The 27,225-nt window shown below is 37.2% G+C and overlaps 1 protein-coding gene across 10 annotated transcripts in view; it reads left to right on the top strand.

The window, feature by feature from the left end:
- SCAPER (S-phase cyclin A associated protein in the ER) overlaps positions 1-27,225 on the top strand; it is a 488,938-nt gene that overhangs the window by 92,671 nt on the left and 369,042 nt on the right. For all 10 annotated transcript variants that reach the window (XM_081291797.1, XM_081291798.1, XM_081291789.1 and 7 more), the window contains 2 exons: positions 9,948-10,048; positions 22,851-22,967. In XM_081291797.1, the coding sequence (XP_081147923.1) occupies positions 9,948-10,048; positions 22,851-22,967 (218 nt within the window). The remainder of the gene's footprint in view (positions 1-9,947; positions 10,049-22,850; positions 22,968-27,225) is intronic.

The following is a 27,225-nucleotide window of genomic DNA, read 5'->3' as shown; positions in this document are numbered from 1 at the left end:
CCGTTTCCTGGCGCCGCCGCAGTCTCTAGCCGCGGGGCCAGCTGCTGAATAAGCAGTTTGAATCTCTGGGCGGAGAACTCACTCGCGGTTGAACCCCAGTAACCGATCCTCGGGCGATGGAAATCCTTCCACTAGGTTTTTGTGCACCCCAATTTTGCTGGAAATTCCTAACAAGATAGCTTTTGGCCATTCTAATTCGTCATTCACCCGCACAGTGACGCGGTACACAGGGGTGATGCACTCCATTCGCCGCCATCTTCCCGCTTCCCTGGATTTGATTATTGTAGTATCTTTGTTTTGGGTCACTTCCTACCTTGTTTTTCCATGTTGTCTATGGGTCTTCCTTTCTTGTAAGTGCCAATCTGAGGTAGGCAGTTTCTACCCTATAATCTTATAGTGTCCCTGCAGATTACCTGTATTTCTCCTTGGTGTGGAATTCTAGACCCTGGCCAGTAACCCATGATAAATGCTCTTGCATCTAAAAGTGGTGGTGGCAATGGAGGTGGTAACTCAAGATAGCAGTGGGGTGTCCCAGTATGGATACAACCACTTTCAGAGAGAGGGCTGAAAGGATGGGTTGTCTGTTTGGAGATTCAGTTGCCTCCAGGCCCTATCTGTTGTCCCAAGGTGGAGGCTACTTTGTGGGGAAAGGTATGGGGATGGCTGCAGTGTCCCAAGATGGAGGTGAGGTAGGCCTGGGTTCCAGTGTGGGTCTGCCTGTCTGCTGGGTGGTCTGGAGACCTACCTTGGCCTTGGTCCTTCTCTGGTTGGAAGGGTTGTCCTAGGCCTGGGGCTGGGCCTTGGATCCCGTGCGGGTAGGTGGGGTTGTCCTAGCTTGTCCTTTATTTTTATGGTAGGATCTTAATTGACTTATCCACCACTATATTATAGTCATAAAATATTATTATTTTTTGAGTTTTTTTCTTTTAATTGTTACATTATAATTATACATAATAGTGGTTCTTTTAAAACATTTTTTGTTTACATTTTTACCTTTTCCAGGAAATTTCAATCTTAACGTCTCATGTTGCTGTTTAGTATCCTTTTGTTTCAACTCGAAGAACTCTCTTTAGCATTTCCTGTAAGGCAGGTCTAGTGGTAATGAACTCCCTTAACCATTGTCTGTGAAAGTCTTCATTTCAGGTTTACTGGACCTTATGTTCTTTCATGAAACTTTTTATTTAGTACTTTGAATCTGTTATACCACTCCTTTGAGAGTTATAAGGTTTCTAGTAAACAGTCTGTTGATAGTGGGTAGGGGGACTATAATAAGTCACTTTTGTCTTGCTCCTTTCAAAATCCTAACTTTTTGACAATTTGAGCATAAACGTGTCTTGGTGTAATTCTGACTGGATTTGTGTCATTTAATATCACTTGGGCTTTCTGGATCTGGATTTCTGTTTTCTTCCTCAGGTTTTTGAAGTTTTCAGCTGTGTTTTTTTTTTTTAAAGTAAGTTTTTTGTTTGCTTTTGGTACTAGAGATTGAACCTAGGGGTGCTTTACCACTGAGCTACATCCCCATCCCCTGCCCCCTCCTCTTTTCATCATCATCATCATTATTATTATTTTTAAGTTTTGAGACAAGTTCTAAGTTACTTAGGGTTTCACTGTATTTTAGAGGGTGACCTTGATCTTGTGAACCTCCTGCCTTAGCCTCCTGAAGTGCCTGGGATATAGGTGTGTGCCACCATGCTTAGCTGATATTTATTCTTTAAAAATAAACTTTTTGTTTCTTTCTCTTTTTTTCTCTCCTTCTTTAACTTCAGTAGTGTAGTTACATTTCCCAATTGATGCTGCCCCATAAGTTCCTTCAGCTGTCTTCACTCTTCTTCACCTTTTTGCTTTTTTATTTCTTAGGTTGGATGGTTTCCAGTAACCTGTCTTTGAATTTGCCATCTTTTCTTCCACTTCATTTGATCTGCTTTCTAACTACTAGATTGCATTTTTAAATTCTGTTATTATACTGTCTTTATTGAAATACTCAGTTTGTTCATGTGGTATTTTCCTTACCTTGGTGAGCATCTTTATGAGTATTCATTTGAATTCTGTTGGCTAAATTATGTATCTCCATTGCTTTAGGACCAGTGTCTGGAGGTTTATCTTATTCTTTTATTTGGACCATATTTCCTTGTATGTTTGTTTGTCTTTCTTTTTTACTGTTTGTAAATATCCTTATTTATTGCACTAAATAAGGAATCTGCCTCTTCCAGTCTTGTCATATTGGCCTTGTGTAGGAGATGGATCTTAACAGCTCAGCCAGATTCTAGATGCCTCTTAAGGCTTTGGGCTTATCTAAACTTATCTTTGTTCTTAGTGGTCACCAACTTACCTTGGGCTAAATCCTTTTAATGCCTTCAGACAAATGAGATAAAAGGTACTTTCTGAAGATACAGCTGGAGGGCTAGGAATGTGGGCTCAGTGATAGAATGCTTGCCTTGAGGCCTTGAGGCCTTGAGTTTGATCCCTAGTTCCAACCTCACCATCCCTCCCCCCGACCCCCCCCCCCAAAAAAAAAAAAAAACAACTGAAAATGTTGATGTGTTAAATGTGGTGCTTCAGTATTTTCTTGTTCAGACTGTAAAATCTTTTAGCCTGTTGGTTTGTTTTTTTGGTGGCCTGAGGAGCCTAACAGATGTCTGCCTTGTCCTCAAAGATAGGTGGGGTAGCTGACTCTTTGGCTATATTTTTGCAGCAATTCCATAGGATGTGTGAAGTACCCACATGCCCATTCATGTCTGAGACGACTAATGATTGATTTTTTTTTTTTGCCCCCAAATGCAAGCTAATTAATGACTGGACATACAGGTAGCAGCTGGAAAAGTCAAGCAAGACGTGTGTGTGGTTAGCCCCCTTCAGGGAGAAACTGGAAGCCTGGAGTTTTTGCCTATTTTCTGAGTGCTAAGCTTGGGAGTATACCTACTGGAATGGTACCCAATTACAAATTATCTTCTTGATCACAGTGATTTAGGAAAATTCACAAATGTAAAACCCCATCAATTCCCAGAGCTAGGTGATTTAGGAGCCAGTTCATCTGGTGGGAGGTGTAAAAGCTGGAGCACTCAGTACAGGCACAAACTCCTTCTAAGGAGAATCTTTAGTTTTAGTTTTATTGTTGTTTAAGTCTGTGGGAGAAAGGGTCAGGAATTGCCCACATACCCTTTCAGGCTCCAAGAAGTTTGTTGTTTACCTGACTTAGTAGCTCTCAGATGAAGGCTAGTTTTAAATCCAGTCCTTAGGCAGCAGCTGGAAAAATGTGCATACAAACCATGAGGAAACAGGAACTGGGAGGTTTTACCTTTCTCTCTTCCTTGATCCTAGGGTGTTAGCTGCTGGAAGTGAGCTCATACTCATTTAAAATCAACTCTTTGTTCTCTGTGATCTTGGAGACTCAGGAATACTGAGGCAATTTCGCTCCCAGAGCTGGGTGATTTTCTTGTGGTAATCATAAAATTGGGGCTGTGTAGGTGTGGTTTAACCCCTTTTCCCTCTTTCTTAAGGGAGAAGCTGGGAGTTGAGGATTCCTTCCCAGTTATAAGGTACCTTGCCCAGGGTGGTGTTTGTGTGGTGCTTTTTCTATTCACTTTGATGTGGACATTTTCTCAGTTACCTGGCCTGTGGAAATCTTTTAACTGGTTCCTGGCTATCCCTCAGTGGCATTTGATCCATGGGTAGATGTTTATTCGTTGCATCGTGAGAGTAAGAAAAACCAGAAGCCTCCAATCCTGCCATCTTTCTAACATCTAGTATTGTGTTTTAAATTTCCAATTCCGTTTGTTTGTTACTAGTATCTAGGAAAGCGATTGGCTTTTGTACATTACCCTTGTATCTTGCAATCTTGTTATACTTGCTTATTAGTTCCAGGTTTGACTTTTCAACATAGACAATCATTTCATCTGCAAACATAGACAGTTTTATTTCTTCACTCATAGTCTGTATTTTTTATTTCCTCTCCCCTCCATATTGCATTAGGTAGGATTTGGTGATACAGAACATCTTTAGCTTATTACTGATCTTAGTGGAACAGCTTCTAGTTTCTTACTATAAGTATATGTCAGCTGTAAGTTTCTTATAGGTATTCTTTATCAAATTGAGGAAGTTTCTCTTCATACACATTGAGAGTTTTTTCCCCCCAACATGAATGGGTATTGGGTTTTAATCAAATGCTTTTTCTGCATCTATTAATGATCATATGATTTTTCTTGTGGTGCATTATTTTATTTGATTTTCAAAGAATCAGCCTTGCATAACTGAGATAAATCTCACTTGGTCATGGTGGTTAATTCTTTGTATACATTGTTGGATTTGATTTGCTAATATTTTGATTTTCTGTGTTTATGAGAGGTAATGACTTTTAGTTTTCTTTGTCTGGTTAATGTTAGCTTTATAAAATGAGTTAGAAGGTATTTCCTCTGCTTCTGTCTTCTGAAAGATAGTGTAAGGAATTGGTATCATATCTTCCTTGAATGTTTGATACAATTCATCACTTAATGCATTTGGGCCAGTGCTTTCTGCTTTGGAACGTTATTAATTATTAATTAATTTCATAGGTCTATAAGATTTTTTTGTGTGTGAAGTTTTGCAGTTTGTTTCTGTTTTTGAAAATATTTTTTAGTTGTACATGGACACAATACCTTTATTTATTTGTTTTTATTATTTTTTATGTGGTGCTGGGGATAGAACCCAGTGCCTCACACATGTTAGGCAAGTGAGTCACAACCCCGGCTCCTGCAGTTTGCTTCTTTTGAGATTATCAAATTTATGGGCATAAAGTTGTTCATATTATTCTTTTGTTATACTTTTGATGACTGGAGTCTATAGTGATGTCACTGCTTTCATTTAATTCATATACTCCCTTAGCTTGGCTAGATGCTGATCTTTTCAAAGCACCAGCTTTTGCTTTTGTTAATTTGATTGATTTTCTGTTTCAATTTCATTTGATTTCTATTCCAGTTTTATTATTTCTTATTATCTTGGATTAAATTTGCTTTTTTTTTCTAGTTTCCTTAGGACCAAACTTAACTGATTGATTTTAGATATTTTTTATTTTCTAGTATATGCGTTTGGTCTAAGAATTTCCCCATGAGTACTGTTTTTGCTGCATCACATAAGATATGATAAATTGTTTTCATTTTAATTTTGTTTAAAATATTCTGAAATTCCTTTTGAGATTGCTTTCTTAGACTCGAGTTATTTAGAAAAGTATTATTTAATTTTGACATTGATTTATGGCTTAAGTCCATTGTGGTTTTCGAGCAGACATTATATGATTTCTATTCTTTTTCATTTTTTAACATGTGTTTTCTGGCCCAGAATGAATGTGTATTCAGCTGTTGATAGATGAAGTAGTCAGTGGATATTTATTTTGTCCAATCGACTGATGATCTTGTTAATTACTGATTTTCTACTTGCTGATTTTGTGCATTACTAATAGTTGTTGAACTCTCCAAGTATAGTACTGGATGCATCCACTTTTCTTTGCAGTTCTTTCAGTTTTTGCCTTGTGTATTCTGACAAAGTATTATTAGGTGCATATATATATATATTAAGAATTATTCTATTTCCTGAAGAGTTTACCCCTTTATGAATGTGTGGTGCCCTTATTTATCCCCGATAACTTTTCTAGCTTTTAACTGTTCTGAAATTAATAGTCACTCTTACTTTCTTTTCATTAGTGTTAACATGGTGTATTTTTCTTCATCTATTTACTTTTAATATATTTGTGTCTTTATACTGAATTTCTATTTTTTGTAGACCTATAATTGGGTCTTGTTTTTTAATTAGTTAATTAAAATAGGCAAAAATTATATTTAATTATCGCATAGAAGTTATTTTTGAAATATGTGTAAGTTATGAATAGCTAAATAAAGGCAATTAAATGTGAACCGTCTCATATTGCTTATCCTCTGTTTGTGGAGAGAACACCTAAAATCTACTCATAACACTTCTAGAATATAAAACATTATTATTAACAGTGGTCAGTAGATCTCCTGCTGTCTGTTTTCCTTTGACCAGAATCTCCCCAGCCATTCCTGCTCATCACAGCTCCTGTTAACCACCATTCTATTCTTTATTTCTATGAGTTCAACTTCTTTCAGAATTCACATACAAATGAGATTTCCTATTTGTGTTTCTGTGCCTAACTTATTTCATTTAATGTAATGCCCTCCAGGTTTATCTGTATTGTTACAACTGACAGGATTCCTTCTTTTTTTTTAAAGGCTGAGTAGTAGTTCATTTCTGTTGTGCCTGTGTGTGTGTGTGTGTGTGTGTATGTGTGTCCAGACACGCACCACATTTTTTTCATTCATTCATCCGTTGATAGACACTTACATAGATTCAGTATTTTGATTATTGTGCAGAATGATATGATGAACATGAAAGTGCAGATATCTCTTTGATATATTTAGATCCTTTGGGTATGTATCCAATGGTTGCATTGTGGGAACATATGGTCATTCTATTTTTAATTTTGAGGCATTTCTATACTGTTTTGTATAATGGCTGTACTAATTCACATTCCTACGAACAGTGTACAAACATTTGCTTTCTCCACATTGTTGTCAACACTAATCTTTCTTTTCTTTCTCCTTCTTCTTTCTTCCTTCCTTCCCTTTCTACCCCAGCCCCCCACCCCCTCAGTTCTTGGGATAGAACCCTGGAGTACTCTTACACTGAACTACATTCCTACCCTCTTTTATTTTTTATTCTGAGTTAGGATCTTGCTAAATTGTTCACGCTGGCCTCAAATGTGTGATCCTCCTGCCTCAGCCTCCTGAGTTACTGGGATTAAAGGTGTACACAATATGCCAGTTTATCTTAAATTTTTTTTTTAATAAAAGCTATCCTAAAATGTGAGGTGGTATTTCACTGTATTTTTAAAAAATTGTTTTTAGTTGTACAAGGACAACAGTACCTTTACTTTATGTATTTATTTTCATGTGGTGCTGAGGATCAAACCCAGGGTCTCACACATGCAAGGCAAGTGCTCTACCTCTGAGCTACAGCCCCAGCCCCTCACTGTGGTTTTAATTTGCATTTCTTTCATGATTAGTGATGTTTGTTACTCTTTCATTACATGTTTGCCATTTGTAAATCTTCATTTGATAACTTCATTTGATAACTGTCCTTTAACAATTTTTAAAGTGAGTACTCTTGTTAATGAGTTGAATTCCTTATATTTTTCTGGATATTAACCCTATGTCAGATGTATGGTTTGTAGATATTTTTCTCCTATTCCATAGGTTGTTTATTCACTCTGTTATTTCTTTTTTTCTTTAAATTTTTATTCTAATTTATTACAATTAATATTACACATATAGAGCCCAATTTTTCATATCTCTGGCTGTACACAAGGTATATTCACACCATTCATGTCTTTATACATGTGCTTAAGGCAATGATGTCCATCTCATTCCCCATCTTTTTTTGTTGTTTCTTTTGATTTGCAGAAACTTTTTAGTTTGCTGTAATCTCATTTGTCTATTTTTACCTTTGTTGTCTGTGTTTTTGGGGATTTATCTAAAAAGATCATTTCTGGAACCAATATCATAGAACTTCCCCCTGTTTTTTTTTTTCCTGGTAATTTTACAGTTTCAGGTCTTTTGTTTTTATAAGTGCCCTGTGTTATTAAGATCAACTTTCTCTCAGTACTGTATTGGAGTTAGTTTTAGTATTAAAGAGTAAACCTGAGTTTTTTTCATCATAAAATCCCATCTTTTTAGATTTTCTTAAAATTACTTTAGTGTCTAAATATAATGTGAACCATTATGTACTCTTAAACTTTCTATTAACCATGTTAAAAAATTACAAGTAACAGGTAAAATTTTAAGAATATATTTTATTTAGCCTAATGTATCAAAATATTCTTTAAAGATGCAATCAATAGGAACATTATTAAGATATATAGCATGGTGGTGCACACCTGTTATCCTGCTACTTGGGAGGCTGAGACAGGAGGGTTGCAAATCTAAGATCAATTTGGGTAACTTAGTGAGACCCTCTCTCAAAATTAAAAAAAAAAATAAATGGGAATGGGGCATGGGGGCACTGGGGATGTGAATTAGTGGTAGAGTACTCACCTAGCTTTCACCAGGTCCTAAGCTCAATCCCTAATACTTGGGATACACCCACACACTCATGCACATACATACTTGTCCATACACATACACATACACAAACATGTATATATTTACACACACACATACATATACGTGTGTGTATGTGTGTATTCTTTCTAGATGTAATCAATATGAACATTATTAAGATAGTATATATATACAGGACAGTGGTATATGTCTGTTATCCCAGCTACTTGGGGGGCTGGCTGAGGCAAGAGATTTACAAGTTTGAGGCCAGCTTGGGTAACATATGGTCTGAGCCTAATTCAGTTCACACTAGTTACATTTTGAGAACTCAGTAGCTCTAGTAGGAAGTGATTATCATATTGAATAGTGCAGATTTATTTTTCCTATTTTCTGATTCTCTTGTCTACCATAGTTTTGTTTCATCTGTATATTGGATGAACATGCCATGTATTTCTTTACCCAAATCACTGGTAAAAATCTTCCTTTTACTTCCAGTAGTGATGATGAGGTAGTTTAGGCAAATTCTCCCATTGAAGGTAACTAGAAAGTCTAGCTGATTTATAACAAATCTTCTGAAAGCTTAAGATAGTGAGGGATTCTTAAGTGATAAAGAATTATAGGGGCTTAATCCATGATAAGATAGAACTCCTAAAGAAGAAACTCCAGAAAATACTTCTGAATAATTAATTTATTAAGGAGAAAATTATAGCAGGAATTAGAAAAAATTTGAATTGAATGATAATAAGAACAGTAAGTAATATGTCATGCTTAAGAGAAACTTTATAGCATTAAAATGCATATATTTGAAGTAAACAACGACAACAAAAACCTACAAACCAGTGTTCTAAGTACCCAGTTCAAAAATAGAAATCATCCTCAACCTGCTAAATGGTATATATGAGAAACCCACAGCTAACATCAAACTCGATTTTGAAAGACTGAAATCTTTCCCCTATAGGATCAGTAGTAAGATAATGTTGTCCCCTCTTAACCCCTTTATTCAGTATCAGCCAGGGCAATTAGATAAGATAACATGGTAGAAGCCAAGGCTGTGGTACCCTGGAAGACAAATGACATAGGGATTGGGAGGAGATGCCAAGGAACTTTAGATTGGTACTATTATATTTGTCATAGGTGATGTTTACATGCATCTTTGCTTTGTAGTAATTTGTTTGTTTGTGCCCTTTGTGGTGTTTTACATGGATTCTTTTCTTTGTAATTTTCTGCACATGTATGTTTTGTACACTTTTTTTTTAAAGAGAGAGAGAGAGAATTTTTTTTTAACATTTATTTTCTAGTTTTCAGTGGACACAACATCTCTATTTTATTTGTATGTGGTGCTGAGGATCGAACCCAATGACCGCTTTAGCCACATCCCCAGCCTTTGTGCACTTTTTTAAAAATATAGTTTTGGTTGTAGATGGGACACAGTACCTTTATTATTTTTATCTGGTGCTGAGGGTCAAACCCAGTGCCTTACACATGCAAGGCTTGTGCTCTACCACTGAGTCACAATTCCAGCCCCTTTTGTGCACTTTTCTGTATATTAATTTTACAATAAACAGGTTAAGAGAATTACTACTTGAGAGGTCTTGAGAAGGCATAGCAATGCCATTTCTTGGTGTTTAGACTCTTGACTTCATATTCTTTTTTTTTTTTTTTTTTTTTTAACCAAAGTGAAAATGGAGGCGGGGGAAAATACCCAAAGAGAACAAAAACTAGATCAGTGGGCAATTCAGATGTTCAGCTTCTTGAATGAATGTAGTGTAAACATCATTAATTTGTAAGTCCTTCACTCTAATAGTTTTTTTTAAAAATGTTTTTCTCTTAAAATGGAAGTTAATTTTTTTTTGTTTAAATTAGGAGGTGTTAATGATGCTGGATAATTATGTGAGAGATTTCAAAGCACTGATTGATTGGATTCAACTTCAGGAAAAGCTAGAGAAGACTGATGCTCAAAGCAGGTAATTTGCTCTGATATTTGTATTTATAGTACTAAGCAGTTTTAATAGCAATCATTGAAATTGTTGATGGCCTTAACCTCAGATTTACTTGAAACTTGTAAAAACATAAAAGTTGGGTGCTGAATTTCTCATTTGGTTTAACAACAAACATTTATTGGGTACCTGCAGGTGCAAGGTACATTATTTGGTATAGACCTTTAATTGCTGTATATGACACATTTATACTTTCATGAAATTTCTAGTCTAATGATATGATAAAATAGAATCTATTAGTTCAGAAAATAACTATGGGTGTTCAATGAAGGTCAGATTTCTTTTGGAGGATAGATCAGGAGAGATTTCATAGAGGATGTAGAAATATTTAAAGTATATGATGGGTTTTTCCAAGTGATTGGTCTTTCAGATGAGGGAAGAAAATTAAAACAGCCATATCTTGTCATGGTGAAAGACTATGAATAAAATTGATGATTTTTGATTAAGTGAGTAGTGAATTATCAAATTTTCTTTAGAAAACTTTAGATTAACTTGGAATCAGCACACCATATCTAAATGTTCTATAACAGGCTCAGGGACTGTTGTAATGTAAAGTACAGAAACAGTTCCTGCCTTCCTGAAGGGTATCATTTGTGCTGTGGCCTGAATATGTCCCCCAAATCCATATGTTGAAATTTAATTGCTGATGTGATAGTATAAAGAATCCGGACCTTTAGGAGGTGATTAAATCATGAAAGTGATGCTCTCATGAATAGGATTCCTTTTTACCCGGAGAAAACAGGACTTTGTTGCCACCTTATTTTGAATTTAACCTTGGTTTAGTTTCAGTGGATGGAACCTTTTACTAGAGAAGGCATCTTTTGGTTCACCCTAATTTGTTAACCTCCTGGGAATCAAGTGGCTAAAGGAATCCCAAGATAAAAATCCAGAGAACTGAATTCACAGGAAACCAAATCCAGGAAAATTGTGATAGGTGGATCTTTTAAAATATTTTTGCATCTCATGATGAAAAAAATTTAGTTTTCAGTGCTAGGGATTGAACCCAGGGACACTTTACTACTGAGTTGCATCCCCAGCCCTTTTTATTTTTTGAGAAAGGATCCTGCTCAATTATGAAGGCTGGCATTGAAATTCATGATCCTCTTGTCTCAACCTCCCCAGTAGCTCTGGGATATAGGTATGTGTCATTGTTCCAAGTCATGATGCAAATTTTGGTTGCTTGCTTCATCCACAGTCCCTGGATGGGTCAGATGTAGGTGTCTTTTTCTTATACAAATAGTTTTACCCCTGTCCTTAGTAATAGGTTTGGAGGTGAGTTCCTCCCTGGGTTAAACCAAGCTAAGAGATCATTATTCTGATACAGGTCTGTAGCTTTATTGCCCTTAAGATGATAAGTAGAGGAGTGCAGGTTGAAAGAAAATGGATAAATTTACAGAGAGAAGCAGAGATGAGACAAATCATGTGGTCAACAAGAGCTCAATGTTGTTGCTTTAAAGCCTAGATCTATTCTAGGACTAATTCTCATGAGTCCTGATTCTGGTTTTTCTCTCCCTTAGATGTCCTTGATCTTTCATAGTTTGTATCCTTACAGTAAACTTTATTTCCTTTTTCTTTTCATTTTTTGTTTAACTTGTTGAGTTTTTTTAATATTCAAAATGGCCTAAATGTAACCACTACTGCATTAAAAATAGTTTTTTTTTTTTAAAGAAAATCATATTGAAAAAGATTCAGAGACCAAATCCAGGCCTAAACTATGTAGTTACCATCCCTGTCCTGACCCCATGATTCAAAAATGTACCTGACCATCTTTATTTTAGTCAGCTATCGGCATTTCTTCTGTTTTACTTAAAAGGCAGCTCCCAGATATGGGTAGCAACTTTAAATTTCCTGAAGACAGATTAGATAACAAACTACCTCTGAGAGATAAGTCCAAGGGCTCTGACCCGTCTTCCTTTGTCAGAGGTACAGGTAAGATTTAACAGATGAGGGAAGACGTGTGAGATTTTTGAAAACAAGTTTGGTATTGATATTTAAAGTATTAGGAGAGCCGCGGGCGCTTTGTGCCCATCTGCTTCCTCTTTCACTTCCCTCCCGGCAGAGAAGCTGAATGTGTAATCAACAGTGGATTGTAAGTACCTGAGGCAAAGAAAGCTCAGTGCGCCCCACCTTTTTTTTTTTTTTTTGAATATTTTCTATACTGGGAGAGTTTGTGGATTGGGATTGTTGGCTGGGCTGTGGTCTCGGGGCCGAAAATCCACTCTGCGGGAGCCGCCATTTGCTTTCTGCTTGCTGTCTTGATGGCTCTGTCTACATTGTCCAGCAGGCACATCTAGAGGTTGGAATTGGGCTGCGTGCCGAGCCCTGTCCTCCGAAGGCTGGACCATGGCCTTAGGCGCCTCGGTCGCCTGTTCGCCGCTGCACCTTCGGGCAGAGCCTGCTCTGGGGTCGTTCTGCATCCCCCTGTGAGGGGACCCGTGCTCTGGAGGAGGGGGATGGAGAGCCGTGGCGGCAGCCGCTTGGGCCCCAGGAGCCGGGCACCGGCCGAGGAGTGGCAGAGGCCACGGTGGCGCCGCTAAGGTTGCGGACGAGTGCGGCACCCGTGAGCGCGCCCCAGAGTTGGAGGCAATGGCGGCAGGGTTTCATTTCTAGAAATCTGGACTGGAAACAGAAGCAGCAGTTTGTATAATCCCAAGATCTTGCTTATGCCAGGAAGCTGTAAGGGTAACATGAATATCATTGAGGAGATGTAACATGGCAGCAGGCGCGGAGAGATCAAGTCTCTGACCTCTTCAACTGCGCGGGTATAGGGAGCTGTAAATTATCTAAAGCCTGTTTGCTCAGGATCACTAGGCAATGCTGAGCTGACGTGGATCTGGGGTGTACAGTCTGGGCCCCTCAGAAAACACACACTGAGCATGGATTGGCTACATTCAAGCTCCGGTTCGCCTGCTTCTCTTGACTCAGTACTAACGATCCCGCTGAAATAACTGGTCGGCCCTTCTGTACTTAGAGGTAAAAGCCAACCGAACCTTCATAGGCAGTGGCCACAGGACTGAAACGGGGATTGGGAGAGATAGTCAGGACCCACCCGTTGCATTGGTCACCCGGCATAAGGAACGAACGGTCACCATTTGCATGGGATACCACCTTGGCAGAGAACTGACGTCACGGGCGGAAGAGATAACTGCATTGAAACCAGCGAGACAGGTGTGTAATACCCTAGTCATCTCTCTCCACACAGCGGGGGAAACCTTAAGGGCCCCTCCCAGCTCTCCTGTGAGCGTGATAGCCAGACCGAGGGAATCAGGAGTGATGCGGGACTCGCGGCGCGGAACTTCTGGCTACCACTCCCACCAGTGCTGACAGCTGAGGTCTCTTGCACCAGCTACCGGGGGCGTGGCTACCGGAGGGCAAGCAAATTCGCTGGGGGTTCTCAGCCCCAAGCTCTACAAACGTAGGGTGTGAGGGAGGCAAATAGGGAGAGTGAGCCCAGGCGTCCATGAAAACAGGGCTCCCAGGAACAGCAGACCTGGCGTGTAGCCAGTAATGTGGAGAGTGACATAGGTGAGCATGGCCTGGCTTGAGGAACCACAAGAGAAGGCCCTAGGCACTCAGGATTGGAGACCCGCCCAGTCTGGGAGGAAGAGCTGCTGCACAGTGATTGGTTTCCACCTATTGAGAGGAGAACCTTGACCCAGTGGGCACAGCTCCACCTACTGGAAGAGAAGTTAATCGAACTCTAGGACTACATTTATTATTATTATTATCATTTTTTTCTCTTTTTCTTTTTTTTTCATTTTTCTTTCATTTTCAATTTTTGTTGTTGTTGTTGTTCTTTAATTTGTTTTAATGTTTTTAATTTTTTTGTTTTAAATTTTTTATTTTATTATTATTATTTTTTTAATTTTAATTTGCTTTTTTTATTATTATTTTTGTAAAAAAATTTTTTCTTTTCTTTCTTTATTTTCTAATTTTTTGTTTGTTTTTCTTTCTTTTGTCTTTTCATTTCTTCTCAATTTTCTTATTCCCCCTTCCTTGAATTCTACCTGCCTACTCTCATTCTCTTTAGTGACTTCTTCCCTGCCCTTCTAATATCTTTCCTCCCAAGCATCAAATAAATTTATAAGAGTAAACAGTAACTCAGCACTCAAACAGAACAAGAAGTAACATGAGCAGTATAAAAAAGCAAGGAAGAAAAGGACTGCAAAAAATGAAGAACAGCCTAAATATTCAGGAGGACCTTGAGTCAGCAGAAAAATGGTCACATAAAGAACTCAAGGAATACCTTAGACAGATGGAATGGAACCTTTAAGAGGATATGAGACAGCAAATCCAAACAGTGAAAGAACACATTGAAAATGAATTACATAAACAGATAAAAGAAGAAGTTAAACATCTTTATCAGGAGATAGAGATTATAAAAAAAAATCAAACTATAATTCTAGAAATGAAGGAAACGATAAACCAAATTAAAAACTCAATTGAGAGTATCACTAACAGAGTGGAGCAAGTAGAAGCCAGAACGTCAGATAATGAAGACAAAATATATCATCTTGAAAAGAGCCTAGCCAACTCAGAAAGGCTGGTTAAAAATCACGAGAAAAACATGCAAGAGATATGGGAGAACATAAAAAAACCAAATTTAAGAGTCATCGGGATAGAGGAAGGTACAGAGATTCAAACCAGGGGTATGAGTAACCTGCTGAATGAAATAATTATAGAAAACTTTCCAGAAATAAAAAAGGAAACGGATATACAAATTGTAGATGCATACAGGACACCGAGCACACAAAATCACAGTAGACCAACGCCAAGACACATTGTTATGAAGATATCCAATATACAGAACAAAGAGAAAATATTAAAAGCTACAAGAGAAAGGAGGCAGATCACATTCAGGGGTAAACCAATAAGGTTAACAATGGATTTTTTATCACAGATGCTGAAAGCGAGAAGATCCTGGAACAACGTATTTCAAACACTGAAAGACAATGGATGCCGACCAAGAATTCTGTATCCAGCAAAATTAAGCTTCAGGTATGACAACGAAATAAAAATCTTTCATGATATACAAAAGCTAAAAGAATTTGCAGCCAGAAAACCAGCATTGCAAATATCTTGAGCAAAACACTACACGAGGAAGAAATGAAAAACAATAACCAAAACCATCAGTGGGAAGTGCCTCTATAAAGTCAGAGGGCGGGGGGAAAGCTAACCTTGGAGAAACAAACTAAAAGAGGATAAATAATCAAACATGGCTGGAAGTACAAACCATACATCAATAGTAACTCTAAACGTTAATGGCTTAAACTCTCCAATAAAGCGACATAGGCTGGTAACATGGATTAAAAAAACAAATCCAACAATATGCTGCCTCCAGGAGTCACATCTGATTGGAAAAGACATACACAGGCTGAAGGTGAAAGGTTGGAAAAAAATATACCACGCACACGGTCCTCGTAAACAAGCAGGGGTGGCCATCCTCATATCGAATAAAATCGACTTCAAGACTAAATTAATCAAAAGGGATAAGGAAGGACATTATATACTGTTAAAAGGAACCATTCACCAACAAGACATAACAATTATCAATATTTATGCACCAAATATTGGTGCTGCGACATTCATAAAACAAATTCTCCTCAAGTTCAAGAATCAAATAGACCACAACACAATAATTATGGGTGACTTCAGCACACCTCTCTCACCATTGGACAGATCTTCCAAACAATAGTTGAATAAAGAAACTATAGAACTCAATATCACAATCAACAACCTAGACTTAACTGACATATATAGAATATATCAACCAACATCAAGTGGATATACTTTTTTCTCAGCAGCACATGGATCCTTCTCACAAATAGACCATATATTATGCCATAGGGCAACCCTCAGTAAATATAAAAGGGTGGAGATAATACCTTGCATTTTATCTGATCATAATGGAATGAAACTGGAAATCAATGATAAAAGAAGGAAGGAAAAATCGTACATCACATGGAAAATGAACAATACGTTACTGAATGATCAATGGGTTACAGATGACATAAAGGAGGAAATCAAAAAATTCTTAGAGATAAATGAAAATAAAGACACAACATATCGGAATCTATGGGACACAATGAAAGCAGTTTTAAGAGGAAAATTCATCGCCTGGAGGTCATTCCTCAAAAAAAGGAAAAACCAACAAATAAATGAGCTCACACTCCATCTCAAAGCCCTAGAAAAGGAAGAGCAAAACAACAGCAAATGTAGCAGAAGGCAAGAAATAATTAAAATCAGAGCGGAAATCAACAATTGAAAGAAAAGAAACTATTGAAAAAATTAACAAAACTAAAAGTTGGTTCTTTGAAAAAATAAATAAGATCGACAGACCCCTAGCCATGCTAACGAAGAGAAGAAGAGAGAGAACTCAAATTACTAACACACGGGATGAAAAAGGCAGTATCACAACAGACGCTACAGAAATACAGAAGACAATTAGAAATTATTTTGAAAACCTATATTCCAATAAAATAGAAGATAGTGAAGACATCAATAAATTCCTTAAGTCATATGATTTGCCCAGACTGAGTCAGGAGGATACAAACAACTTAAACAGACCAATATCAATAGATGAAATAGAAGAAGCAATCAAAAGACTTCCAACCAAGAAAAGCCCAGGACCGGATGGGTATACAGCGGAGTTTTACAAAACCTTTAAAGAAGAATTAATACCAATACTTTTCAAGTTATTTCAGGAAATAGGAAAAGAGGGAGCTCTGCCAAATTCATTCTATGAGGCCAACATCACCCTGATTCTGAAACCAGACAAAGACGCCTCAAAGAAAGTAAACTACAGACCAGTATCTCTGATGAACCTAGATGCAAAAATCCTCAATAAAATTCTGGCGAATCGGATACAAAGGCACATCAAAAAAATTGTGCACCATGATCAAGTAGGATTCATCCCTGGGATGCAAGGATGGTTCAATATACGGAAATCAATAAATGTTATTCACCACATCAATAGACTTAAAGATAAGAACCATATGATCATCTCGATAGACGCAGAAAAAGCATTCGACAAAGTACAGCATCCCTTTATGTTGAAAACACTAGAAAAACTAGGGATAACAGGAACTTACCTTGACATTGTAAAAGCTATGTATGCCAAGCCTCAGGCTAGCATCATTCTCAATGGAGAAAAATTGAAGGCATTCCTCCTAAAATCTGGAACAAGACAGGGATGCCCTCTATCACCACTTCTATTCAATATAGTTCTCGAAACACTGGCCAGAGCAATTAGACAGACGAAAGAAATTAAAGGCATAAAAATAGGGAAAGAAGAACTTAACTTATCAGTATTTGCGGATGACAGGATTTTATACCTAGAAGACCCAAAAGGGTCTACAAAAAAACTACTAGAACTAATAAATGAATTCAGCAAAGTGGCAGGATATAAAATCAACACGCATAAATCAAAGGCATTTCTGTATATCAGCAACAAACCTTCTGAAATGGAAATGAGAAAAAACACTCCATTCACAATATCCTCAAAAAAAAAAAAAATACTTGGGAATCAACCTAACAAAAGAGGTGAAAGATTTATACAATGAAAACTACAAAACCCTAAAAAGAGAAGTAGAAGAAGATCTTAGAAGATGGAAAAATATAAACTGTTCATGGATAGGCAGAACTAACATCATCAAAATGGTGATATTACCAAAAGTTCTCTATAGGTTTAATGCAATCCCAATCAAAATCCCAACGGCATTTCTTGTAGAAATAGAGAAAGCAATCATGAAATTCATATGGAAAAATAAAAGACCCAGAATAGCAAAAGCAATTCTAAGCAGGAAGCGTGAATCAGGCGGTATAGCGATACCAGATTTCAAACTATATTACAGAGCAATAGTAACAAAAACAGCATGGTACTGGTACCAAAACAGGCGGGTGGACCAATGGTACAGAATAGAGGACACAGAGACTAATCCACAAAGCTACAACTATCTTATTGATAAAGGAGCTAAAAGGATGCAATGGGGGAAGGATAGCATCTTCAACAAATGATGTTGGAAAAACTGGAAATCCATATGCAACAAACTGTAACTGAATCCCCTCCTCTCGCCATGCACAAGAGTTAACTCAAAGTGGATCAAGGAGCTAGATATCAAATCAGAGACTCTGTGTCTGATAGAAGAAAAAGTTGGCTCCAACCTACATATTGTGGGGTCGGGCTCCAAATTCCTTAATAGGACACCCATAGCACAAGAGTTAATAACAAGAATCAACAAATGGGACTTACTTAAACTGAAAAGTTTTTTTCTCAGCAAGAGAAACAATAAGAGAGGTAAATAGGGAGCCTACATCCTGGGAACAAATTTTTACTCCTCACACTTCAGATAGAGCCCTAATATCCAGAGTATACAAAGAACTCAAAAAATTAGACAATAAGATAACAAATAACCCAATCAACAAATGGGCCAAGGACCTAAACCGACACTTCTCAGAGGAGGACATATAATCAATAAGTACATGAAAAAATGCTCACCATCTCTAGCAGTCAGAGAAATGCAAATCAAAACCACCCTATGATACCATCTCACTCCAGTAAGAATGGCAGCCATTATGAAGTCAACAACAAGTGCTGGCGAGGATATGGGGAAAAGGGTACTCTTGCACATTGCTGGTGGGGCAGCAAACTGGTGCGGCCAACTTGGAAAGCAGTTTGGAGTTTCCTGGGAAAGCTGGGAATGGAACCACCATTCCACCCAGCCTTTGCCCTTCTTGGACTATTCCCTGAAGACCTTAAAAGAGCGTACTACAGGGATACTGCCACATCGATGTTCATAGCAGCACAATTCACAATTGCTAGTCTGTTGAACCAACCCAGATGCCCTTCAATAGATGAATGGATAAAAAAATTGTGGCATTTATACACCATGGAATATTACGCAGCACTAATAAATGACCAAATCATGGAATTTGTAGGGAAATGGATGGCACTAGAGCAGATTATGCTTAGTGAAGCTAGCCAATCCCTAAAAAACAAATACCAAATATCTTCTTTGATATAATGAGAACAACTAAGAACAGAGCAGGGAGGAAGAGCAGGAAGAAAAGATCAACATGAAACAGATACATTAGGTGGGAGGGAAAGGGAGAGAAAAGGGAAATTGCATGGTAATGGAGGGAGACCCTCATTGTTATACAAAATTACACATAAGAAGTTGTGAGGGGAACGGGAAAATAAACAAGGAGAGAAATGAATTACAGTAGATGGGGTAGAGAGTGAAGATGGTAGGGGAGGCTAGGGGGGATAGTAGAAGATAGGAAAGGTAGCAGAATACAACAGTTACTAATAGGGCATTATGTAAAAATGTGGATGTGTAACCGATGTGAATCTGCAATCTGTATATGGGGTAAAATTGGGAGTTCATAACCAACTTGAATCTAATGTATGAAATATGATAAGTCAAGAGCTTTGTAATGTTTTGAACAACCAATAAAAAAAAGAAAAAAAATAAAGTAAAAAAAAATTCCTGAAGACATAATGATTTGTCTCATATTCTTCAAATTATGCATCAAAACTCATTTTAGTATACTTGAGATTTAAAGGTTAAAAAATAAAATTATAAATAAAGAAGAGAGGGTTGCAGCTCGCTGATAGAGTTCTTGCCTAGCAGGGGTAAGGCACTGGGTTCAATCCTCAGGACCACATAAAAAACCAAATAAACAAAAAATAAAGGTTTAATTCTTAAATAAAGAAGAGAATATTGATAAATATATGTTTGTATCATAGGTAAGAACTTGATAAAAGTATAAACTATAAATGAAAACATTGATTCATCTGATTTCACAAGAAAATAATGACTTTCTGTGTAAAAGATAAAAAAAAAGGTGAAATAGTTGCAGTACTAATGCCAATGGATTTACAGCCATAATAGTAATAATAGCAGTATCGGTAAACTATTTCTATCCAATTGGAAAATGATACAAATTCCAGTGGGGAAAATGGGCTAAAGATGCCAATATGGGAATCCCAAAAGAAAAATCCAAATGGCTGGTAATAACATTCAGCCTTGCTATGTATTGTAATGAACATATAAAACTTGAAAAGACAGTGAAATACTATTTTCTCAATTAAAAATTTAAAAGAGAATGCTACCTATTGGCAATGTTGAAGAGAAATGTCATTTGATAGGAGTATACTTTGTTAATAGGTTTTCTGAAAGGTCACTTGATAATACATTGTTAAAATACTTAGACTTTTCAATAATGTTTTATCTGGAATTTCTTATTTCTAATAGTATCACTTTTTTAATGATATAGGAAAAATCCTGATCATTAGATTGAATGGAACATAAGCAGCGGGAGACCAAGGGAAGTGATAGAATCTGAGAAATAGAGAAGATATACTTAGGGAGAACTTTTCATTAGAGATTTGCACCTTGCTGTCTGAGATAGGTTCTGCTGCCAGTGGAAAAGGAGGAATAGAAGTTAAGGTACATTTCTCTTAGATGCAGAATCTCTGGTTTGATTCCTAGCTCCTTGATCCATTTTGACTTTTCTGCATGATGAGAGAAAGGGATTCAGTTTCATTTTGTTGCATATGGATTTCCAGTTCTCCCAGTACCATTTGTTGAATATGCTATCCTTTCTCCATTGCATGCTTTTAGCACCTTTGTCTAAAATAAGGTAGTTGTAATTTTGTGGATTGGTCTCTGTGTCCTCTCTTCTGTACCATTGGTCTACTAGCCTGTTTTGGTGCCAGTACCATGCTGTTTTTGTTACTATTGTTTAAAATCTGGTATCGTGATACCACCTGTTTCGCTTTTCCTGCTTAGAATTGCTTTAGCTATTCTGGGTCTCTTATTTTTCCAGATGAATTTCATGATTGCTTTTTCTATTTCTGCAAGGAGCGTTGGCCCTAATCTTCATCACATGGGAACAGGCCCCAAATTCCTTAATAAGATACTTATAGCACAAAAGTTAAAACCAAGAATCAACAGATGGGATAAATTCAAACTAAAAAGTTTTTTCTCAGCAAGAGAAATAATATGTGAGGTAAATAGGGAGCCTACATCCTGGGAACAAATTTTTATCCCTCACACATCAGATAGAGCTCTAATCTCTACTAGTGTACAAAGAACTCAAAAAGTTAAAGAACAAAAAAATAAATAACCCAATCAACAAATGGGCCAAGGACCTGAACAGACACTTCTCAGAAGAGGATATACAATCAATCAACAAATACATGAAAAAATGCTCACCATCTCTAGCAAACAGAGAAATGCAAATTAAAACTACTCTAAGATACCATCTCATTCCAGTAAGAATGGCAGCCATTATGAAGTCAAACAACAGCAAGTACTGGTGAGGATGCAGGGAAAAAGGTACACTCATACATTGCTGGTGGGACTGCAAATTGATGCAGCCAATTTGGTAAGCAGTATGGAGATTCCTTGGAAAGCTGGGAATGGAGCCATCATTTGACCCAGCTATTCCCCTTCTCAGACTATACCCAAAAGACCTAAGAAGAGCATACTACAGGGACACAGCCACATTAATGTTTATAGCAGCACAATTCACAATAGCTAGACTGTGGAACCTACCTAGATGCCCTTCAATAGATGAATGGATAAAAAAAATGTGGCATTTATACACAACGGAATATTACTCAGCACTAAAAAATAACAAGATCATGGCATTTGCAGTAAATGGATGGCATTAGAGCAGATTATGCTAAGTGAAGTTAGCCAATCCCTAAAAAACAAATGCTGAATGTCTTCTCTGATACAAGGGTGTGGGGTGACTCAAAATTGGATAGGGAAGAAGAGCATGAGAAGAAGATTGCCACTAAATAGGGAAGAGTAGTGGGAGGGAAAAGGAGGGAGAAGGGGAATTGCATGGAAGATGGAAGGAGACCCTCATTGTTTTACAGAATACATGTATGATGTTGTGAGGGGAAAAAAAAAAGAAGTGTGTCACGTTAGATTGGGTAGAGAGAAGTGATGGGAGGGGAAGGGAAGGGGGGGATAGGAAGGACAGCAGAATAAAATAGACATTATTATTGCTGTATGTATATACGTGACTGTATAACCAATGTGATTCTGCAACCTGTACAATCAGAAAAATGAGAAATTATACCCCATTTGATTCAAATGTATGATATGTGAAGATCATTGTACTGTCATGTGTAAGTATAAAAAAAAGAAGTTAAGGTACATTTCTTAGTTTTTTCCAATAGAGAGCAATGGTAATGAAATATAAAACTAGAAAAAGACAGGTTTAATTCTTAAATAAAGAAGAGAATATCCTCGCTCTTGTTCTCATGGGTGATTAAGAGGTAGAGAAAAGAGACTTCATATTTTCACATGTGTTCTCAATTTATTCCTTACCATTTTCTTTCTGTCTTGATCCTTGTTCCATAAACTTATTTCTTCAGGATATTGGACAAAGTAACCTGAATTGATACCATTGCCTTTGAATGTTTCTAACTAGGTACTAGGTACATGTAAGCTTGTAAATTATGAGAAATATATTTCAGGTCTCTGTAACTGTATAACTCTTTTGAGGCAAGTAGAGTTCTTTTGCTCTGCTGAACTGTCGGGAAAATCCTGGGCCATGCGTCACTGGTGATTTCTCATTGGTAATATGCTAACTTTCTGATAAGCAATGCTATATGGAAAAACTTTGACCTGATTATGGTCTCATTACCCATATGAGACTATATATGGACTCATTGATAACCAAGAGAAAAAGATTAGTTTGTGTCCCCCTTTTCTGTTAATCTAATCTGTTGTATTTCTTGAATTGGCAGACCAACATCACTGGCATGGGAAGTAAAGAAGATGTCTCCAGGACGTCATGTGATTCCAAGTCCATCAACAGACAGAATAAGTGTAACATCAAATGCTAGAAGAAGCTTAAATTTTGGGTAAGATAAACTCAAAAAAAGCCTACTAAAGACTGTATTACATTACATTATTGTCTATAGGTAATGTAGGTATAGTATTCCAAAAAGTATATTTCACTATAAAAATATTCATGTCTATGTTTGTGTGTTAAAGTAGAATATCAGCCCATGGAAGGGAACAGTTTCTGCTAAGGTTTCTATTCTGGTAGGAGATTTTGCACAAACTCATTACTTGATGAGACTGGAAGGACAGAATACTTGCATAATGAGTCAGTCAAAGCAACTTATTTACTCACAAATAGGCAAGAAGAGCTGGGCGAGGTGGCGCACGCCTGTAATCCCAGTGTCTCTGGAGGCTTAGTTAGGAGGATTGTTAGTTCAATGGCAGCCTCAGCAATGGCAAGGTGCTTAGCAAATCAGTGAGACCTTGTCTCTAAATTAAACACAAAGTAGGGTTGGGGATGTGGCCCAGTGGTTGAGTGCTCCTGAGGCAATCCTCAGTACCACCTGCCCACCAAAAGAAAAAAAAAAGAAAAAATAAAAAAGAAAAAGAAAAAAAACCCAGGAGTAATAAATAGAAGCCTAGCATGGCAAGCTGATCCTTTGAAGTTTAGGATTGCCCAGGTCAGATCAGTCTCATTTGTATGTGCTTCACTTCTCATTAAACTGTGAAGGACCCTTCAAAGTACTTGAATTTTTGAGTTCAGGTCTTGCAGGACATGTTGTTCTAGGTGGACAAGGATGAATTTTGATTGTTCTGGATAGTTCCTCCTTATCTCAGGATGTGTATTTTTGGTACATTCTTCCTGATAATTTCAAGCCAGAGGGGGATGAAGTTGGTTTACCACACTGTGTTTTCCTACATTGTGTATATGTTTGAAATTGTCTGAATAAAAATTTTTAAAAATTCAGGAGAATTACTATTTAACTTTTAGGAAATGTGATATATTCAAAGATAATTAGTGTTCCAAAGATTAAAACCTGTTAGCCTATTTCATGCAAAATTATTCATGTGATAAACTAGCAATTTCTTTTTTTTACAAATCAAAATTATTAATAAAGAGATAATACTCAAACCAACTAATACCACAGTTTTATAATTTATGCTGTTGTCTTTTGAATGAGTTAGAAGAAAAGAGTTATAAACAAAAACTACATTTTTACTGTCTTTTATATTTACCTATGAAGTTACCTTTTCTAGTTTTTTACTGGTGCTCTTTTATTTCTTCTTATGGATTCAAATTAATGTCCATTGTCCTCTTATTCTCAGCCTAAAAAAGGACTCCCTTTAGCATTTCTTTTTAGGCAGGTCCTCTGGTGAGAGATTTTTCTCAGTTTTTGTTTATCTAGGAATATCTTATCTTTCAGTTTTGGAAGAATAGTTTTATACTACATAGAATCCTTTGTTGATAGACTTTTTCTTCTAGTAGTTTGAATATGTTATTTCACTGCCTTCTAGCTTTCATGGTTTCTAATGAGAAATCAGGTGTTATTCTTATCAAAGAGCTTTTAATGTAATGGGTCACTTCTCAATGCTTTCAAGATTCTCTTCCCATCTTTGGCTTTCAATAGTTTGATGATGATGTATCTGTGTGTGGACCTCTGAGTTCTTGGAGTTTACTGTTTCTGTTGGATGTGTAGATTAGTTGTTTTACATAAACTTTGGAAAGTTTCAGCCCATTATTTCTTTTATATATCTAGTCTGTGAAACCATGTATCAGTGTAGTATGATGACTTTAATTCTTTAGGATAAATACCAAGGAGTGTAATAATGTGGTCATATGGTGGGTCCATGCCTAGTCTTTTGAGGAAACATCCTACAGATTTTTATTTTTGTTGTGCTAATTTACAATTGTATTAACAGTGTAACAGTGTTTCTTTTTTCCACATCTTCTCTAGCATTTTTTATTATTTGTATTCTAGACGACTGACTTTCTGATTGGTATCAGATGAAATCTCAGTGTAGTTTTGATTTTTGGCCCCTTATTTCTTAAAATATTCTTTCTTCTCCCTTTTCTCTGAGAATCCACCATACATATGAGAATACTTTTTTATGGGGGTAGGGGATACTGGTGGTTAAATTCAGGGCTGTTATACCACAGAGCCCCATTCCTAGCCCTTTTTATTTTTTATTTTGAGACAGGGTCTCAAAAAGTTCCTACAGCCTTGCTAAATTACTCAGGCTGGCTTCAAACTTGCAGTCTTCCTTCCTCAGCCTCCCAAGTTGCTGGGATTACAGGCGTCCACCACTGTACATGACCATATGATGATACTCTTATTGGTGTCTCACAGGTCTTTAGGCTCTGTTCATTTTTCGCTAGGATTGTTATTATGCATGTTTATTTGTTACTATCAGTTTAGTGAGTTTGTTAAAGTAATTCTGTGAAGATTTTTCTTTGTTTTATGGCCTCCAAAACCTCTGCTAGTTAGCTTACTCATCAGCTAATGATTTGGCAGAAGTTTCCTTAAATGCCTGGAGCCAGTAAATCTCTTAGTCCTTGAATAATTCTGTGTGTCTGTTGGAACATACTGTCAGTATGCTCTGGCAGTATCCAGTGGTGCCTTTGATGTCTCTTCCCATTTTCCCAAAGCTTCAAGGTTACTCAGAGATGAGACATTATGGGCATCTCAGATTTTGGGGGGAACATGCATATAACATGTCTATTTGTAGAATATGTCCATTTCTAAGAATATGTTGGAGCTTTCAAAGCCCTATGCAGAGATTTCACTCTCCAGCTTTTCCTTTAAAGGTTTTTTGGTCAATCTTTGTTTGCCTCAAATGTTATTGCAACCTCTAGTAGCTGTGATGTTAAAAATTTTCTCATTTGTTTTCTTCCAATGTCCCTGGGGAGATTTATTTTTAAGAAAAATTTGTTTGGACTCTAAATTTGTTAGAGTAAGTTTTAACATGTAATATTTCATGAAAGGATAGTAAGTAGTTTACTCGGAAAGTTCTCTTTTGTCTTTTTTTTTTTTTTTGTACTGGCGGATTGCGCTCAGAGGTGCTTAAGCACTGAGCTATATCCCCAACCCTTTTTATATTTTATGTTGATACAGGATCTTGCTACTTTGTTTGGGGCGTTGAAGAATTGCTGAGGCTGGCTTTGAATTTGTGATCCTCTGCCCTCAGCCTCCTGAGCTGCTGGAATTATAGTTGTGTGCCACTGCTCTTAGCTTTTGCATCTTTTAAACCTAACCTTTTTTGAGAACCTTTCTTCCCCAACTCCCACCTTTTCACAGTTAATAACTTTCACCTTTTTTTTTTTTGTGGTCTGAAAGAGCTATGTTTTTTATGATTTTGTAATTCTTTTTTTTATTGGTTGTTCAAAACATTACATAGTTCTTGATATATCATATTTCACACTTTGATTCAAGTGGGTTATGAACTCCCATTTTTACCCCGTATACAGATTGCAGAGTCACATCAGTTACACTTCCACTGATTTACATATTGACATACTCATGTCTGTTGTATTCTGCTGCCTTTCCTATCCTCTACTATCCCCCCTCCCTTCCCCTCCCCTCTTCTCTCTCTACCCCCTCTACTGTAATTCATTTCTCCCCCTTGTATTATTTTTCCCTTTCCCCTCACTTCCTCTTGTATGTAATTTTGTATAACCCTAAGGGTCTCCTTCCATTTCCAAGCAATTTCCCTTCTCTCTCCCTGTCCCTTCCACCTCTCATCCCTGTTTAATGTTAGTCATCTTCTCATGCTCTTCTTCCCTACTCTGTTCTTAGTTACTCTCCTTATATCAAAGAAAACATTTGGCATTTGTTTTTTAGGGATTGGCTAGCTTCACTTAGCATAATCTGCTCTAATGCCATCCATTTCCCTCCAAATTCTATAATTTTGTCATTTTTTAATGCAGAGTAATACTCCATTGTGTATAAATGCCACATTTTTTTTTTATCCATTCGTCTATTGAAGGGCATCTAGGTTGCTTCCACAGTCTTGCTATTGTGAATTGTGCTGCTATGAACATCGATGTAGCAGTGTCCCTGTAGCATGCTGTTTTTAGGTCTTTAGGGAATAGACCCAGAAGGGGAATAGCTGGATCAAATGGTGGTTCCATTCCCAGCTTTCCAAGAAATCTCCATACTGCTTTCCAAATTGGTTGCACCAATTTGCAGTCCCACCAACAATGTACAAGTGTACCCTTTTCCCCACATCCTCGCCAGCACTTGTTGTTGTTTGACTTCATAATGGCTGCCAATCTTACTGGAGTGAGATGATATCTTAGGGTGGTTTTGATTTGCATTTCTCTGACTGCTAGCGATG

This window comes from Spermophilus citellus (assembly GCF_964194105.1).
Source record: "Spermophilus citellus genome assembly, chromosome: 4".
Lineage (NCBI taxonomy): Eukaryota > Metazoa > Chordata > Mammalia > Rodentia > Sciuridae > Spermophilus > Spermophilus citellus.
The sequence above is the reverse complement of the archived record's forward strand: the minus strand, read 5'-3'. Positions and strand labels throughout refer to the sequence as shown.